General features: G+C 42.0%; 1 protein-coding gene across 1 annotated transcript; it reads right to left on the bottom strand.

The window, feature by feature from the left end:
- Window positions 1-5,388: 5,388 nt before the first annotated feature.
- Window positions 5,389-19,162, bottom strand: sft2d2b (SFT2 domain containing 2b). Its single transcript, XM_004066452.5, has 8 exons — window positions 18,928-19,162; window positions 18,278-18,355; window positions 17,857-17,942; window positions 7,909-7,990; window positions 7,786-7,821; window positions 7,631-7,689; window positions 7,526-7,555; window positions 5,389-7,096 (listed from the first exon to the last, which is right to left on the bottom strand). Exons 1-8 carry the CDS (start codon window positions 18,994-18,996, stop codon window positions 7,060-7,062), a joined length of 477 nt encoding a protein of 158 aa, XP_004066500.1. The 5' UTR covers window positions 18,997-19,162; the 3' UTR covers window positions 5,389-7,059.
- Window positions 19,163-19,198: the final 36 nt, after the last annotated feature.

Raw genomic sequence — 19,198 nt, 5'->3', positions numbered from 1 at the left:
TCAGAGAAGTTTTTGTTTTTTCTGTTTAACAGAAAAATCACAAAAATGTATATCAAACAGTTTTATTAATATAACAAACTTCAAATATGTAGAGAAAAAAATAAAAATGTAAAAATCCCAAAGCAAAGCCAGGGTCAAAATTATAGGAATTATGTAAAAAAAATAAAATGAAAAAAATAAACGTTGACGCTCCATTCAATCAGATTCACGTTTTGTTTGTTTTAAACTAGAATGTCAAAACTAAAAACCTTTTTTGAAATCTTCACTTTAAATAATCAGATTAAGCTAAACTAATGGGGGGAGTCTGTGTGATTCCTTTATCGTTTAAATAATTACACCATGACAGGAAAAGCAAAACAGGTGAAACAGCATCTCTGCATGTGCCAAGAGCGAAACCTAACAGCTCTGCTTCTGAGTAAGACTCAGTTTGGTTCCCCGCAAGCCTCACCGCTGTTATGTCGCTTTGAGAATGATCATTAAAGCCACCTTAATTACCAAAATGTTGTCAAAAAGGAAGAAAGGCTGAAGTTAAGGGCTGAGCTTTCCAGGAAAAGAGTTTTATTTGTTCATGGGGCTGAGTGCAAAACCTGCCTGCTTGGTATGTCATTAACAGGTTGCAGTGCTGAAAGAATACAACAATACAAAAGTTTCACCATTTGCAGTTTAGAAAAGAGAAGATTTACCAAATATTAGCTGGACTGAAAGAACAACCGTCTGCATTTACTGCAGCCGTGACGTCAATGATGGAGCAGTGACAGACACCTTATTGCAAACAAGTTGGAACAAACATCCAAACCATTTTCAGATGGTGAACTTATTGAAAAATGCTGAAGGCTGCAGAAGTCTTGTTCCCGAAAAAGCAGCCGACCTTTGCCAGCATCAGTCTGTCAAGGATTACAACTGCAGATCCAACATCTCTGAGGAGACTTGGACGCCAAATGAAGGAATCCAGTCTTTATTGCATTTTCAGTCACTATTGATGAAAGCACCGACATCACAGATGTTGCACAGCTGCATATTTATTAGAGGTGTTGAAGAGACATCACAGCAGAGTTTCTGGAGTTGGTGGAGACAACAACAGCTGATGACATAGTCAGCTCTCTAGTTACTGCACTGGACTATGTTGGAGTGAACAGGTCATGTGATGACAGTCTGGTCAGGAAGAAGGCAAGTGTTGCCACAAAAATCATGCAGAAACAAGGAAAAGACTCTTGGACATTTCAATGTTTTGCTCACTTGAATGACAGTAAATGTGTTTCTGCACAGGATTTGAATCCTGATATTGATGGACGGGTGAAGTTTCAGGAGAGAAAGGAGGTAAACTCTAAATTGTTATGTTCACAAATGTTTGCAAGTTTCTTTAGTTTAACTTTTCATTGATTCGCACATTTACATTTTAGGAAGGGTGTTTCATTTTTTCCGTAGCCCCTCTTGAGGGATTGCTTCAGTGTCAGATGCAAAATATTTAGTCTGTATAAAATTGAATAAACCTATTTTTTTAAGTGAAATGCATTTTATTTCAGATTCTTTGGCTTCTGTGAATGAGTGTGTAATAATAACTGATTAGGCTACTGTGTTGGTTGAGGCATTTTTTCCAACAGAGTAAAAAAAAACAACTGTTTTTTGCCTTTATGTTACTGGTCCGGTCCCACAGATGGGTTGAATGTGGCCCCCAAACTCACCAAAATGAGTTTGACACCGCTGCCCTGAAGCCTTTTTGCTTCCCCTTTTTATTGTCGTTTGGTATTTATTAATTTGTAAATAAATGTGGTGTTTTTGTACGGAAAAAATATTTTGTTTTGTTATTAAAGTCAGGGCAAACAAAAAGGTATTTTATACTCCTCTAGGTACCCCTAGACATCAAATGGGGCATAACACTAATATACTAGATTCCTCCTATGTTTTATAACTCAAAACAATAAGTAATAAATAGGCAGTGTGACTTACACTCCAGAGCGACTTATATTTAGAAAAATAGAGCAATCTGAAAAAACAGACTCAAATTGGAGCTAATCCTAATCTAGAGCTGTTTTTTAATACAAAGAACAGAAGAGACTGTTGAGATATGCAGTGAGGCACAGTGGTGGTGCTATCATGTAAAAGGAATGGTTGAAGCCTGCAGTCAAGTTGTCGAAAGGACTGAAAAATGAGATGGATCTGGAAAATCTTCAGCAGAAGTTGGACTTTTATGCTGATCAGAGGCCTCATTTATAAACGTTGTGTATGCACAATAGAAGGCGTACGCCACTCTCTACGCAATAATTGAGATTTACAAAAGGCAAACTTGACGGGAAAATGTGCAGTCCTTCACTCAAGCTCTGACCCAGGCGTACGCACAAAAACGGGTGAAATGAGAAACGGTGACACCGAATATTTATGGGCAACTATGGGCGTGTCATGAAGCCGCAAAAGCTGCGCTGCATTTAGAATTGGTTGTGATTTATTAAGGGAAAGATGCGTAGGATGTGCGTGCGCACAGTTTTATAAATCCAAATATTTCTGTGCGTACGCACGTCCTATGTTTCATCCGTACGCCACTTCTGACGCAAATCCTACACAAAGTTTTATAAATGAGGCCCCAGATCATCTGGACATATACATTAAGCTCTGTGTGTGGTTTGTTATTGTTTTTGAAAGTTAAAGCCTAAACTGGTCTGAGGATTCGGCGCAGACTCACAATCGACTTCGTGGAGCCATTACCTCCTCCCACAGGTTTAAATGTCACATCAGAGTGTTGACCAAAAACACCATAAGCGCTTCAGATCAGCGTGAAATAGAGAATAGGTCAAATCCAGGTGGGAAACATCTGGAAAGACACTCTGAGGACATTCGATCCACAGTTGGGCTCACAGAGAAGAGTGTGTGTGTGTTTTAATCAGCCGGCGGTGGACCGTAGAGATTACCGGCTTTAGAGACTTAACCGTCATAAAGAGTGGGAGAGCAGCGAGGTGGGTAAACAGCGGAGCAGGTGACACGCAAACGCAGCCCAACTGGAGAAGGGGGAAGAAGGTCACAGAAGTTGCTCCTTCGCCACGCCAGCATGATGACCCCTCCAATCACTAAGGACCTACAGCCGGAATTTGAAGGTGGGAATCTGACGAGACTCACTTGGAACATCAGCCGTGTGTGTGTGAAGGTGTGAAGGTGGGGGGGGGGGGTGTCCTACTCAAGATTCCAGACCACACTGTGTCACATCACAACTCACTTTTTGTTTGCAAAACTGTGACCGTAAAAAAGTGACCATTTTTAAAGGTTTATGGGAAAAGGGATGAGGTTAAAAAGAATGGATTATGTGCACGTCCCTAGCCTGGGTAAATGCAGAGGAAAGGGGGATTTGCCACGGCAACCCCTTGGTGTCGAAAGGATGAACAGTCTCATATAAGCATAAGTTTACCGCAGACTATGTGGAAGAAAATATGCTTAGGGCAAAAATTTAGAACAGAGAAAGAAACGTAAAAGATTTAATAACAGCAAAAAACTGCTTTTTTTACCTACATGTCTGAAAGTTTTGAGTACAGATGAAGTTTTTTATATGGAAAAAAGGAACTTTAATAGTTACAGACACACATCGAGGCATGCTGATTAAAAAAGAAAGAAATCAATATTGTGATGATGCCTTTCGTTGCAAGCCTCTATTGAAAAGGAGATCTCCCCTCAATGAGGCTTCTTGCTAAAATATAGGTTAAAAAAGTTGGAAAATGCAAAAATAAAAATAGAGGAAAGTTTCTTATAAGTACAAAACAAAATTAAACAACAGCGTAGGTGACTGACAAATAGTAGTGTTTTATTATAAGAAACTATTTTCAATTCAAGCTTGAAATGTACAGTAAATCTGTTCAATTATTAAGGCACTGACCCCAGAAAATGAATGAAAACAAACATTTCAACCACTGTAGAATTACACAAAAACATGTAAAAGATTTTTTGATTGTTATTCCCCTTTATTTCGTAATAATACAGCTTTTTGATTTTGTTAATAAAATTATTCATATCTTTCTCGTGTTAAAATGATTTGTTTTTATGTCAAACCTCAAATTGTAAATGAATAATTCTTCAGAGTAAAACGTTTGAAAAAAATTGGCTTTGAAGTGCCATCAAAAAAGGACTTTTAAATAAATCAGTTTTGTAGCACATTTTCTCAACTTGTTTTTAGTCTTGATTTTTTTTTTTACAGTTACGTAAACTCTTCTTTTTCCTTATGAGCAGCTAGCAACATACCAGTAAATCACGTTTAACAAAGTGAAATATTCCCTTCTTTAGTGGTTTGAGCCCCTTCCTGTCTGCAATGGTGATGGACAGGCTGACGGATGAGGTTATACAGGAATCACCATGTTTGCAGACGATACTATAATTTGTAGTGGGAGCAGGGTACAGGTAGAAGAAAAAGCTAGAGAGGTGGAGGTTTGCCCTTCAAATGAGATGAATGAAGGTTAGCCACAGTAAGAAAGACTTCATTTGTATGAATGAGAGGTACCCAAGTGGAAGAATAAGGTTACAGGGAGAAAAGATAAAGAAGGTGAAGGATTTGAAGTATCTAGGGCTCAACAGTCCAGAGGAATGGAGAGTGGGGAACAGAAGAGAACAAGCGAGTGAGGCAGGTTGGAATGGGTGGAGAAAAGTGTGACGTGTAATAGAAGAGTTTTGGTTCAAATGAAAGGAAAAGTGTAGAAAACTGTGGTGAGGTCAGCCATGCTGATTTGCCTAGAGACTGTGGAACTTCAGAAAAGACAGGAAGTAGAGCTGGAGGTCGCAGAGATGAAGATGCTGAGGTTCTCTTTGGGAGTGACCAGGATAATAGTGAAACACTGGAGCTGAAATTGTCTGCTTTAAAAAAAATGATAAAATTATTGATTCAATAAAGAACAAAAAAAAAAAGAAGAAAGAAATACACAGGGAGGGGAGTGAGAATGTTTTAGAGCATCCCTACGCTTCCGGCCGTGCCCTCCGATCCTCGGATCAAAATCTTTTAAAGATTTTTTAGACTAAATACAAAACCAGAGGTGGCCGGTCTTTCCAGGCAATAGCCCCCAAACCCTCCCTCTGTCCCTTCATGTGGCCGACACTGTTGATTCTTTTAAAAGTCAACTGAAGACACTTTTATTCAAAAATGCTTTTACCCGACTGGTTTCATTGTTATTTCTATTCTACGTTTATTTTCTTCAATTTAGTCTCGTTTTACATCATATTTAATTGATTGTTTATGTGTTTTTACTGTATTTCATGGTTTTTACTGTTCAGCGCTTTGAGATTTTATCTGTCAAAGGTACTATACAAATAAAACGTACTAACTAAACAGTTTTAGTAAAATAACTCAGGAAATTCAAGAAACTCAGAAAATAAATAACAAAAAAAACCAGCTTCAGGTACAAACATCATTCATGTATAATATTGTTTTTAGTTTAACAGTCATTTTAATAGGTGTTCAGACAAAATCCATCCAACCCTTTATTGCGTCATCAGTTATGTAGTAACAAAAAAACATTAAAATAGTCATAAAGACAGTTCTAAGTTCTGCCTACCTGTAATGTTTGAGTCAGACGCTAACCTGCAGAAGAAACCATTTACACTAAACTTCCCAAAGGAAAGCAGGACTCTGCCGGCCTCAGCCAACAACTTCACAGTACAGTCCATCACAGTTCAAGAACCGAACTAAGTTGGAACATAGCTGCACAAGTGAGGTTCATGAAAAAGCGATCAGACTGCTGGATTAGTGACCTTTGAAATAATGAGACCAAAGAGGAAATGATTCATCGTCATAAAACAACTTTGAGATTATTTATACCAGCTTCAGTCAGTCAGTCTGTTTCCATCACAAAACGGTTGAACGAACAGAGCAAGTTTCCTTCTAATGAAGCTATTGACTTTAGATGAGAACTGGACTGAGTGACCCACTCCCCCGTCACGTTCCAAACAGGAAGTACCCGATGGTTCCAAGAAGCCAAAATCCCATAGACTTCCATAGAAAACGAAACAGCAATTACTCAGTCATTCTATTCGTCAGAATAACCATTCTGGCTCTGATACCTTTTATAACGTGTTCTAGATAATCCTCATTTTGTTCATGATATTTTTTCTGTAGTGTAAGTTGGTTATTCAACTTATAAACCGACCTAAGAGATGCCTCAAAGTATGAGGTCTAACGTCGAACTTTCAAAATGTGGGAAGTTCCAGCAAGCTCACTCACAGGGGGCCCAAAAGTTTTTACAGCTGGAGAATATTGAGGAGAAAGGAAGAGGCTACCACCTGGGCCCTAAAGGCGCGAGGTGCTGATTTTAGAGGGGGGAGGAGTTGCGTTCACGTATTGCGTACCTCACGTTGGCACAGCAGAGGAGGAGCTTTGAAGAAATTCACCAAAAGGAGGGCTAATAAACTCATTTAAACTAGCTAATTTGGCACAAACATTTACTTGCCATGCTGGCCATTGGCGAGTGTTAATTTCTAAACCTGCATAAACGGATTATTTGCTGCGAGGTACTAAATTAATTTTTTGTTTGTCATCAAAAAATAGGCAGCGACTACTTCACTTCCAGCCACTGAGTGCCAGCAAATTTTAAGGGCCCCTGCGCTCGTGATTGGCGAGAGTGGTTGCCGTGGAAATGATGGCTCAAACTGACTCGTGCCAATCACTGACATCTTCTGGCTCGTTTCTGGCTTTGTCCGTATCGTAAAAAAAAAAAAGCCGACTGAATTGACTCAATTTCGTTGGAACCGAAAGCAAGCTATTTTCTATGGGCACTCAGTCCAGTTGTCATATACAGTCAATGGATGAAACAGTCAAATATTGTTTTGCATTTTTAAACACAATTGGACCATAAAACAATAAACTGCAGTCATAAAAACGATGTACAGTAATTAAGACACATGCGATAACAAGCACAAACATTGACATTAAAGGCGATATTACAGATTGGAATTCACCACAAGTTGAATTGAAATGAATCAAAAGAAGTGTAACAGATGATGTCATCTGCTTTGGAATTTTTCAAATGACAAAATATTACATGTTCACGTGCATCCCGCCGTTTCCTATGCATGGATTGGTGAATCATCGGGTTACCTTCAGATGCAGAGCGAGAACAACTTCATGACGGCATCCCTGAAACACAAACCGAACATTAAAGCAAAAATTTCGAGAGGAAACATAGAAATGTTGTAATCAGTAACCATTAAAAATGCAAGTATTTTCATGAAGAACGAATCCGCCAATCGGATCAGTCTGATTTTTTAAAGAATCGGATCCACTGATTTTTCTACATATAAGCACATCAGAATTTTTATCTTTTCATTTTAGCCTTTTCTTCATCTTGATAAAACATTTACTTCAACAGATCGATTCTTTAAAACACAAAGTAAGAAAAAAGAGTGTAAAGCAATGTTTGTGTCATGTTAAAACAAATAGTTCAGAAAACCAGACAAACTGATGAATAACAAATATCTTGGAGGAATTTTTCTGAAACTGATCCTGCTTTAGGGTCTCTAAGCTGATTTAATGGGATGTGGGCGTGTGTCTTCGAGGTGCACTTACCTAGCAAAGGGGATGTAAGAGAGGCCGTACCTACAACACACACCAGCGACAGTCAGAATATCACAAATTCAACAAAAACTTAGGTGAGTTTGTGTGTTTTTCTACCAGGTGAAGGCCAGAAACTGCAGAATGCAGAAAAGCAGAGCAAGGCCCTTGTTTTTCCACTGTGGAGACACACAAATAATCAGAACTCCAGACGTTCCGGATATACGAGTCTGACAAAAGACACAAACCCAAAAACAACGTGCTACTTTTCTTACCCAGAACGCAGCGCACAACGTCAACACCAGGCACACCTGTGGAGACGCACATGTTCAGTGAGTGTGAGTTTTTTTTCTGTTGCCAACAAAAACCCATGTGTGTGTATTTGTGTGTGGTCTCACCAGCATGATGACGGTCGCTAGCGCACGCTCTTTAGCACACATTTTCTTTACTTGCCGCAGTGGCCCCATCAGGAACATGGTGCTGGAAGCACACAGGAACTGTAACATTCGGTCTGTTTCAACACAATGGGGCGTGTGTGTGTGGGTGTGTGTGTGTTTAGAGTTCAATGTTTCCATTTATCAAAATAGAATAAAATATTCCTATTTATTTATTCAGAGTTGATTACATTGTGGTGGATCAAAAATGGCTGCCAGAATGGCAGCAAAGTTTTTGAGACGATGGAAATATTTGCCGATACACTAGAGCAGGGGTCTCAAACTCGTGGTCCCCCGGCTTTTTGCGGCCCCCAAGATTATATTTTGCGGCCCCCGCCTCAATATGAAAGTTTAATGTTAATGCGTCCCGCCAGTTTTTTCAGGAAATCAGGAAAACTTTATTGTCATTTTATCATGATAAAACGAAATTAGGCTCTCTGGTCCCGGGCCAGCCGTTTACATTCAGACATAAATAATATATATCAATAATAATGTCAGTGAGATATCAGTCTATCACGGTGTGGTTCCTGATTAGTATTGCACAGAAGTATTTTTCAAATTGCACAGTATATTATGTTAATTATTGCACAGCCCTGTGATATTGCACTTGGGAATTAGCTTGTTGTCCATGGGGGGGGGGGGGGGGGGGTGCAGTGATCAACCGGAGTTCAGCAGTCTGACTGCTTCAGGAAAGAAACTGTTCCTCAGTCTGGTGGTCCTGCTCTTCATGCTCCTCAGTCTCCTGCCTGAGGGGAGCAGGGAGAACAGAGGGTGTGAGGGGTGAGTGGGGTCTTTCAGGATGTGGGAGGCTCGTTTCCTGCATCTGGTTGTATAGATGTCAGTGGTGGACGGCAGGCTGCAGCCCACAGTCCTCTGTGCAGCTTTTGTCTCGTTGCAGAGTTTTCCTCTCTGCTGCAGAGCAGCTGCCGTGCCACACCGTGATGCAGGATGTCATGACGCTCTCCACCACACACCTGTAGAAGGAGGTCAGGACTGGGATCCCCATCCCAGCTCGCTTGAGCCTCCTCAGGAAATAAAGGCGCTGGTGTGCCTTCTTGACCAGGCAGGAGGTGTTGGTGCTCCAGGTGAGGTCGCTGGAGATGTGCACGCCCAGATACCTTAATGCTGGAAACCACTTCCACCGCGTCCCCTCCGATGTGAATGGGGGGAGGGGGGCATCTGTCCTTCCTAAAATCCACGATCATCTCCTTGGTCTTCTTCCCATTGATGCAGAGGTTGTTGTCTCTGCAACAGCTCTCCAGATGTTCCACCTCCTGCCTGTAGTCGGACTCATCGTTGTTGGTGATGCGTCCAACCACAGCTGTGTCATCCGCAAACTTCACGATCAGACAGCTGGGGTGACTCGCTGTGCAGTCGTGCGTCAGCAGGGTGAACAGGAGGGGGCTCAGCACACAGCCCTGGGGGGAGCCCGTGCTGAGGGTGATCGGGGAGGAGGAGACGTTGCGGATTTTTACAGACTGCGGTCTGTCTGTCAGGAAGTCCATGACCCAGTTGCACAGATTGGGGTTCAGTCCAAGTGTGTGTAGTTTTTGGGTGAGGGTCTGCGGGATGATGGTGTTAAAAGCTGATGTGAAGTCCATGAAGAGCAGTCGAACGTACGCGTTCTTGTTCTCTAGGTGGGTGAGGGTTGTGTGGACCACAGAGGAGATGGCGTCCTCTGTGGATCGGTTTGACCTGTATGCGTATTGGTGCAGGTCCTTGGTGATATCGATGGATTCCGTGATGCGGGTCATGACCAGTTTTTCGAAACATTTCATGACTATCGGTGTCAGGGCAACCGGCCGATAGTCATTCAGACCTGTCACTGTGGATGATTTGGGTATCGGAATGATGGTGGCGGTTTTCAGGCAGGTGGGGACCACTGCCTGCATCAGGGAGGTGTTGAAGATGTCTGTCAGCACCTCTGTGAGCTGGTGTGCACAGTCCTTCAGCACCCGTCCAGGGATGTTGTCGGGTCCAGCAGCTTTGTGAGGGTTGATCCTCTGGAGGGTCCTCCTTACCTCAGCGGGCGTCACGCTGAAAGGCTCTTCGCCAGGTGGGATGGTGAGTCTGGTGCTGGGAGGGGCGGCGTTGGAGTCCTCAAAGCGGGAGTAGAAGAGGTTGAGTGTGTCTTGTAGAGAGTGGTCCTCAGGGTATTGTGCATCTCTGGTGTTGTAGTCTGTGATGCACTTAATGCCCTTCCACATACTCCGAGGTGTCCCTGAATCCTCTGAGCATAGGCGGCCTTGGCCCTCCTCACCCCAGCATGCAGCTCCCTTCTTGCTGCTCTGAGTGCCACCTTGTCACCTGACTGGAACGCAGCATTCCTGTGTTTCAGCTGAGCCCGCACCTCTGCGTTCAGCCAGGGTTTCTGGTTGGGGTAGTCCGTTACAGTCCTGGTGCTGGTGACATCCTCCGTGCACTTACTGATGTACCCGAGGACTCCTGATGCATAATCCTCCAGGTCCACCTCCCCCTCATGCGAAGCTGCCTCCCTGAAGATCTGCCAGTCTGTGTGCTGGAAACAGTCTTGCAGAGCTGATGCAGCCTCACTAGGCCACACTGTGATGGTCCGCTGTCTTGGTGTCTGTCGTCTGAGGAGAGGGCGGTAAACAGGGACCAGCATGATTGCTATGTGGTCTGAAAAACCCAAATGAGGATGGGGGACAGCTCTGTATGCGTCTTTTTTGTTGGTGTAGACACAGTCCAGAATATTATTTCCGCGTGTTGGAAAGTTGATGTGCTGGTGGAACTTGGGCAGAGTGTCTGTCAGGTTTACATGGTTGAAGTCCCCTGCAACCACGTAAAAAGCCTCCGGGTGCCTGTGCTGGAGCGAGCTGATGTTATTGTGTAGCTCCGTTAGCGCTTCGTTAGCATTAGCATTAGCGTTAGCGCCCGGCGGGATGTAAACAGCCATGATAAACACCGCCGTAAACTCACGAGGCAGATAGTGTGGCCGGCATTTAACAGTCATATGCTCTATCGCCTCGGAGCAGTGGCTGTTCACCACTGTGCAGTTCGTACACCAGCCTTTGTGGATGTAGATACACAGTCCACCCCCGCGGGTTTTCCCCGATGACACACTAATGACACTTTTTCAGTGTTGTGCGCGGAGCTGACGAACCAACCAATCACAGTGGGGTATATGACTCTTGGGGGTGTGACAATGACCTGGCTTGAAAGCAGGGGAACATTTAAGGCAGGACACCTGACAGCCCCCTCCCCAGAACACATTAAGGACTTTCTTACTTTTTTTTTACATATTTATTCGTTCGTAATTTTCTAAATACAGATAGATAGACAACTTTATTTATCCATTTGGGAGGTTGCGCATGGATGGAGATGCATCCATACATACATGCAGTCCGTGCTGAACTTGTTTCTGGGTCGCACATATCCAGAGGAAGGTTGAGGTTATGGTTATGGTTGCGCGCGGCGGCGGCGGCGGCGTTGTCGCCGCGGCGGCGGCGTCGTCGTCTTAACCCCAACCAAACGGTTTTCGTGCAGCTCTGACTGCAGCCCACCGCTCCCCCAGGAGATGGGCCAGCTAAGGAGAATAAATGTCCCACACCTACATGCGTGACAGCTAACGGAGCTTTAACACTAAACACGTGCGAGCAACAACAAGATTTAGTCTTAGACACTTAAAATACGTGGGGAAAATGCAACGATGGACGTATTTGAGATGAACCAACGCCTCGCCTTGATCGTTAACATGACCAGGGAGCTGTAGGCGGGGAAAGGCGGTGAGATGAAGGAGAACAGGAAGTTGGAATTGTCCTTAACATTCAATTTAGTTTTAATCTGCCTCTCCCCCTTAGAATCTGTGCTATTATATCTTTTCTATTTAGTTTAATATTTTGTAATGTATGTAGCCTTTTTTTATCAATAGGTTTTTTTAAATCATTTTAATTGATCACTCAACTACAAAAACTGTCAGGACACGTTTCCCATAATGCATTGTTTTGTAGTCATCAGGGCAGCTTGCGGTCAGCGCAGTACTAAATTTCCAGCTGTGTTCGCTCAGGATGGCACCTTGCTCCCGCCCCTTTCTCATGATATTTTTGTGATGATTGACAGGTGATGTTGGAGCAAAAACAAAAATACATGTCTTACACCAGGTGATCTGCGCAGCGTTGGGTCCACCTGCGTGATCTCAAACACGCTTGTTGTGCATTTTGGCTGCTCTTTTTTTTCTTTGCTCAAATTTTCTGGAACTAACTGTAATGCTATAACGCGAGCTCCACCTAGTGGCCAAACTGAAACGCCAGCCATTTATTTTTGTAAAATGAGCCAGTATTAAGCCTTTAAAATATTTATTTTATTTTATTTTTTATTTGAGGGTCTGTGAACCATTTCAGATTAATATGAACATCTTTAATTATATATCGATTACTATTGAATTTCCATACAAATATATCTAAATAAGTAAACCATGTCAATTCAAAATTGAATCGAATGGATCAAAATAATCGTGAATTGAATGGATTCGGGTCTGGTGAATATAATAGATTCTGGAAATTATTGGTGATACCCAGCCCCACCCAATACGTCAAGTACGATTGACCAGGATGTGTAGGTAGCTCAGAGGCCATCAGAAAAAAAATAAAAAGGAAACATTTAAAAAAAAAACTGCCATCAGTCAGTCATCCTTCTTGACTTCACTTGATTGACAATTAGAGTGACCAATGGAACATCCTCTGATGCGTCAATGTGCATGCGTGTTCAACTATACTTAGCCCTCCACTCCACTAGCAGGTATGGAGTTTTACTTCCTCCTAAACTTCAGAAAGACCAGTGTTCAGCATCAAGTGACAATGACAAAGATACTGCGCAGGACCCTCACCCGCGCAGGCAAGAGAACCCACCCACGGAGGGTGAGAAGGGAATTTTTATATTTGTTGGTCGATCTCTTGGAGCCGTCATTTCAAAAGTAGCTCAACAACCTGTGGAATATGTGGGGAAATCATCCCAGTCACATAGACTGAAAACCAAATAAGACCAAACAAGAGCCAGGAGGTGGCAGGAAAGAGGAAAATTTGCAAGTATTAACACTAAAATCCAGCAACAACATCAATGTAAGAGTAAATATGATGACAACTGTCAAATTTAAGGGGATATGGACTGGTTCATTGGAAAAATCTGTTGGTCTGGACCCAGTCCGCTTCATTTGGTCCGGATCGAGACCTGAACCTTGTGTTTGCTTGTATTCAGACTGCCGACAAGGGGACTATCCTGTTCAGGACTAAAGCTGGTAAATACAAAACCATGTGACTAAAGATTTCTTCACTCATTGGTCAGGAATTACAATGGCTAGGCAGAGCAACTAGATCAGGGGTGGCAAACAAGTTTGACATCAAGAACCACACCACACACTGACCTGCCAAGACGCACACACACAAACACGCAATGAAAGCCGTATTATTTTCCATAACACACTCCTCTCCCTACAAAACAACAGCAAGTGTTGTTGTACTTGTGATTATTTGAAGGAAAGTGTCCACCCTCAATACACACATCAAATGCAGCTTAGCCAGAGTGAACACAGCGACTAACCTGGAGGTCAGATACCCCCTCCACACACACAGGTACCTCCCTCTCATCTTATACACATGCACACACACACCGACACATACACTCTCTCTCTATCTCACTCTTTTCTCTGCCTCTCTCTGACACACACAACTACTCAGTGACGGGCGGTGAGATTGATGCTGGTCAGCCACTGACTCTTTTGAAGTCAGATTTACGATGACAAAAACTGAATATTTCACCGTTCATCCAACAGCATTTAACTGCTTTCTATCTCAACATTCCTCTTTCAATGACACTTTCACCAGCAAATACACAAACATCTGGACAGAGCATCCTTCTGGTGTCTAAGTCATTCATATTCACAATAAACACATTAAATACATTACATTTCAGTTATGTGTAGCATAAATTTATTTTGAAACTTGATTAAAAAACTTTGCTTTTATAACTTTTTAATTCAATTAATGATTGCCTTTTGTATGAAAAGCTTAAAAATAAAGGGAATATGAATACATTGCAATGACTTATCATATACAGGGCTCCAGACTGCGAGCAATTGGTCGCATTTTGCGACCAAAATTTGAGAGTGTGCGACTGAATTTTACATCCAGTCGCACATGTGCGACCAGTAAATTTGCCTCCCCCACCCTTCGTATTTTTTTATACATTAAACGTGGAAGGGGCACGTCAATGATCAATGAAATAATCAATGAAACGCAAGCCCACACGCACGCAGACGCACACACTCGCGCACATAACCATGAAACGCGAGCACGTGCACTCTCGCGTGATGCCTGTCTGTGAGGCGGCCACTGCGTGTGAGAAGAAAAGGGACAGCCACTGTGAGTGGCTAAAATGCGTGTAGGGGGAGGGGCCTAGAGATAATCGAGTGCGCGTAAACATCTGTGGGAAGGAAACGGAGACAAATATCATCACAACCTGATATGTGCGTCTGAGCTATGAGGAAGCGAACTATTGATTCGTTCTTCCGACCTGCAGCTAGTGTACCAGTGCCAGAGTGTACAGCAGGGGGTCTCAAACTCGCGGCCCGCGGGCTATTTGCAGTCTCCAAGATGATATTTTGCGGCCCCCGCCTTAATATGAAAGTTTAATGTTACTGCAGGCCGCCAGTTTGTATGAATGACACTTTTTCATTGTCGTGCGCGGAGCTGACCAACCAATCACAGTGGGGTAAATGACTCTTGGGGGGCCAATGACAGGGTTTGAAAGCAGGAAACCTGACAGCCCCCTCCCCGGACCACATTAAGGAGTTCCTTACTTTTCTTTAGAACGTATTTATTCGCTCGTAATTTTCTAAATACATGCAGATCGTGCTGAACTTTTCTCTGGGCCGCACAGAACTGGAGGAAGGTTTAGGTTTTGGTTACGGTTACAGCGGTGCATCAAACGGGTTACGGCAGCACACCGCCCCGCGGGATCCACTACAAAAACCATCAGGACACATGTCCCATAATGCATTGTTTTGTAGTCTGTAGGGCAGCTTTCAGTCAGTTCAGTTTCCAGCTGTGTTCGGGTAGGTTTGCCCCTTGCTCTCACCCCTTTCTCGTGATATTTTTGTTTTGATTGACAGTTGATGTTGGAGCAAAAACAAAAATATATGTCATACACCAGGTGATCTGTGCAGCGTTGAGTTCACCTGGGTGATCTCAAACATGCTTATTGTGCATCTTGGCTGCACCTATTTGGTGTCACAAAGATAAATTTCCATCCGTTTTCTTTACTATTTGTACTGTCATGACAGCGATGGTGATGTCAGTTTACCTTCTTGTTGCATCTTCAAAAGTGCAGAATAAAATGTGACATTGAATTTGAAACAGCACATTGTAATTTCTGCATCTATTATTAAAGTATTTATTAGTAATACAGTGGAAATTAGTAGATTTGGTCAGAATGTTGATTTACTGTATGCGCCCCTAAATTTTCTGGTTGTGCCCCTAAAATTTTCAGTTAGGGGCCACTGTGCTCCTAGTGAAAAAAGTTAGTCTGGAGCCCTGATATACATCAATGTGGCAACCAAACAAGCGCTAAGCTGCCGGGTAACTGGCTGCACTAAGGAACTATTCGTACCCCTTCTGTCCAGGTTCACAGTCCATTTATCTTCTTTATCTTTATACTCTGAATTGCAGATTATTTATTTTTTGTTTTTAATACCCTCTGATGGATGCGAGTGTGGTTTAAGAGGGAAAAAAATATGAAATGAGGCACAGTATATAGAGACGCAAAGAGCCGCATGCTTATTGGCCGAGAGTCGCATGTTCGCCACCCCTGAACTAGAGGCACAAAGTATGGAAGGCCTGAGCTTTGAGTTCTTTCAAACTTTGCTCATAAATTTTGAACGTCTGTATCAACATGAAGCTTAACACTTAACTCGCTTTTACTGTCCGGTGGAGGCGTGCTGCAGGGCAGTTACTGGCAAGAAGAGGAATCTCAGAGCGAACAGAAGCTCATTACGGTTGGAAGTAAACTGAGACCACCTCCAAAGATGGGTCAGAGCAGTTCCTGGTCCCGGACCAGGGTCTGCTAAATTCTTATTCCAGGTTATCGGGGGAAACAAACTCTAGTTCACTTTAAGCGGACCAAATGCATGTCTGAATACAACCTTAGTTATTTGTCCTGAAGCCAGGAGTTTTTGAAACTAAAAGAATTTTCATGAAGTTATTCAAAAACCTGATTTTGACTCCAAGCTCATTTTTATCCCATACATTAAGCAAGTGATTAAAACTGGCTTTTATCAACTTAGAAATCTGGCTAGGGTCCGCCCACATCTCTCTTGCCAATATGGAGATGCTAATGCATGCGTTCATCATCAGTAGAATTGATTATTGTAACACCCTGCTAGCTGTTCTTCCAAAAAATAGCCTTAAGAATTCCGGTGCACAAGTTCTCACCAAGAATAGGAGCTCAAATCTCAAATCTCCCCAATTTTAAAATCCCGGCATATGCTTCAGGACAGATTTTAAGATACTTTTAATAGTTTTTAAATGTCTTAACAGTCTTGCTACTATTTGTCAGATCTTTTAGTTAAATATAAACCCTAGCAGACGCTGAGATCCACTGGCACTGGTCTTCCTCGGACTTGGACTCTGACATCCTTACTGGTACCTGTCTGGTCTTGTAACCCTTCCCGACTGTAAAAGCCAAAACCTACGAAGAGGCATCTTTTCAGCACTATGGCTCTCGTTTGTGGAACAGTCTGCTGGAGAAACATTAATGCTTTATTAATGCCAGGTTAATGCTGTTTAACCTGGCTTTTAGAAAATGTCATTATTTGAATAGTTTTATTTACGTTGTATTTATTAATTCATACACTTTCTCATGTTTTAAGATTATACACTAGACTATTATTAATTCATTTCAATATTCTTTATTTTATGGTTTACTGTTTATTGCTTTTCACCTATAAACTTTTTCTGCACTCAGCCTCTTTCCCAAGTGTTTATAACCCTGGGTTAAGGTGGTAGGAGGTGTGAAAGGGGTTAGGGGTTCTGTTGTGTTGGGGGCATTTCTTTTGTTTTGGTGTGAATCACTTTGTTATGTATGAAAAGTGCTTTATAAGTAAAGATTGATTTGATTTGAAATGTGGGCCACTGTGCTGCGTTTTTGTAATAAGCTCTTAGTATATTACAGCAATGCAACCTTTCATTTGTGTTTGCACAGGCTGGTAATTACATTTATGTTTTTGTTTGTCTTTTCTTTTTAGTTAAACTTTCAAAAAAAACATTTTTATACAGTTGGAACGGGAAGAAGACTCACACATCTTTGGGAGTTTGAAGACCTGAACTTAACAGCACGACCATAAAGTTGAATTAAATCAGGCGAGTATCATTTTGATCATGATGGCTATTTTTCATAGTAACATGACCCACGATTTTTACTCTATTTTTGACTATGCAAAAAAAATACAGTGGTCCTTCGCTATATCGCGGCTTCATTGACTCTTTTTAATTACGAGTTGGCGTGCTTTTTTTTTTTTTCTCTTATAAGCAGTGCATTGTGTTTTGCGTCGTGATTGGCTATAGACCATTGTCAATCAATCTCTTCCATGGCTTGTCTCCTGTCTAGAATGCGCTTTAGCTTTGCTAAATCTATATAAATATTCGAGATCAGATTTTTTGTTTTCATCCCATAATGCCAAACTTATTATTCTATAAAGGTCTGAACTTTGAGGGTTTAAAGAAGAAAGAACAGTGTGAAAATGTTTGTCTGGGAAAGCTGTATATAGTGTGCAGTGAGTTGTAATACAGCCTTAGTTTGCAGATTTTCTCTGTTATGGGTTACTTTTAGAACGTAACTTCTACGATAAACGAGGGAACACTAAACATGCTAAGATCTATGATTTGGTGATTTTGTTGGTACCTGGCCAGAGCGCTGATGTTTCCCACACTGTAGAGGACAGCGAAAACAGTAAGTCCAAAGCCCGGGATCCACAGCAAACATGTACCCTAAACATATTTTTTTTTTAAAAAGACAGGCAGTCAAAGAAACAGACATGCAAATATGGGAACTACAGGGAAAAAAAATGAAACAACTATGGAAACAAACAAAAACTAAAAGAGGGAAGAAACTTACTCTGAAACTGGACAGCCCAGAAAAGCCAAGAAGAAAAGAAAGGTCATGTTTCCATGGAAACAACAGACTTGCCGGACAAAATAAGCAGAAAGTTAGAAAAACATAGAAAAATTTAGAAAGTCATGAAGGAGAAAGAAGCCATTTGTCACCATTAATTAAAGGACAGACATAAAATGAAAGGTACAACTATAGAAAAAGAATGGCTTACCAAGATGGATAACAGTGTTCCCAAAACAAAGCAGATGATGAAGCCCTTCATCCTGGTGCCCCACGCCAACGTGGACGCCTGCAAAAAGCGTCATCATCAACGTCATCCCCACCAAACCTTTTTACTGATTAATTAATTAAAAAACATGTAGCAATGTTACATTTTACTTGGAGCAAACACTTTTACCCAAACCAATTCCAAAATAAAAGCATAAAAAACCATGCAGACTCTTACCCTGTTAAAATCAACATAATCAACAAAGTTTTTTTTGTTTTTTATCTCAGCTCCATGAATGTGAACGAGGAACTAAAGGTTGTAAAGTCAAACTTTAGAATAAATAGGTGAAAACGGTTTAAAAGCAAAAAATTAAAAAAAATAAAACTAAAGGATGTATTGTGGCTGTAGAGCATGATCATCCTCTTCTTACCTGAGCTTATTGGTTTATAGCTGTCTTGTTACAAAAACATAAATATTAAAAAATAAACTTATAAAATGCGAACTTTACAGCATCTAATAGTAGCATTTCGTGTTGGTCTAAATGTGTCTGAGTTATGACCGCAAAGCTAAAGGGATAACTGTTATCCCTTTAGCTTTGCGGTTTTAAACTACCTCGCATTTGGCTAACTAGCTAACAGCTATAAATAGATCACCTCCAAAATGCCGCCTCCGTCCGTACTGCCTTCATCCTGCCCGCTCAGGACCCGCTTCAGTTTATCCATAAACCCCACTCCGTCCGCCGGACACAGCTGCCGCTTCTCCGAGCAAGTTCCGCGAGAGTCTCAGGTGTTTTCAGGTGCGACAGGTGCTCTGAGACGGAACTGAAGTCTAACTGGAAGACGCCTATTCTCATCAACAGGTGCGAGCACTTCCGCCAGCAGTACCGCCAACGACCACAAACGTGTCCGATGGAGGCGCTGTTTC

This window comes from Oryzias latipes, chromosome 2 (assembly GCF_053564925.1).
Source record: "Oryzias latipes strain Hd-rR chromosome 2, Olatipes_Hd-rR_3.1".
NCBI lineage: Eukaryota > Metazoa > Chordata > Actinopteri > Beloniformes > Adrianichthyidae > Oryzias > Oryzias latipes.
Note: the sequence above shows the minus strand (reverse complement) of the source record. Positions and strands in the feature narration are given on the sequence as shown.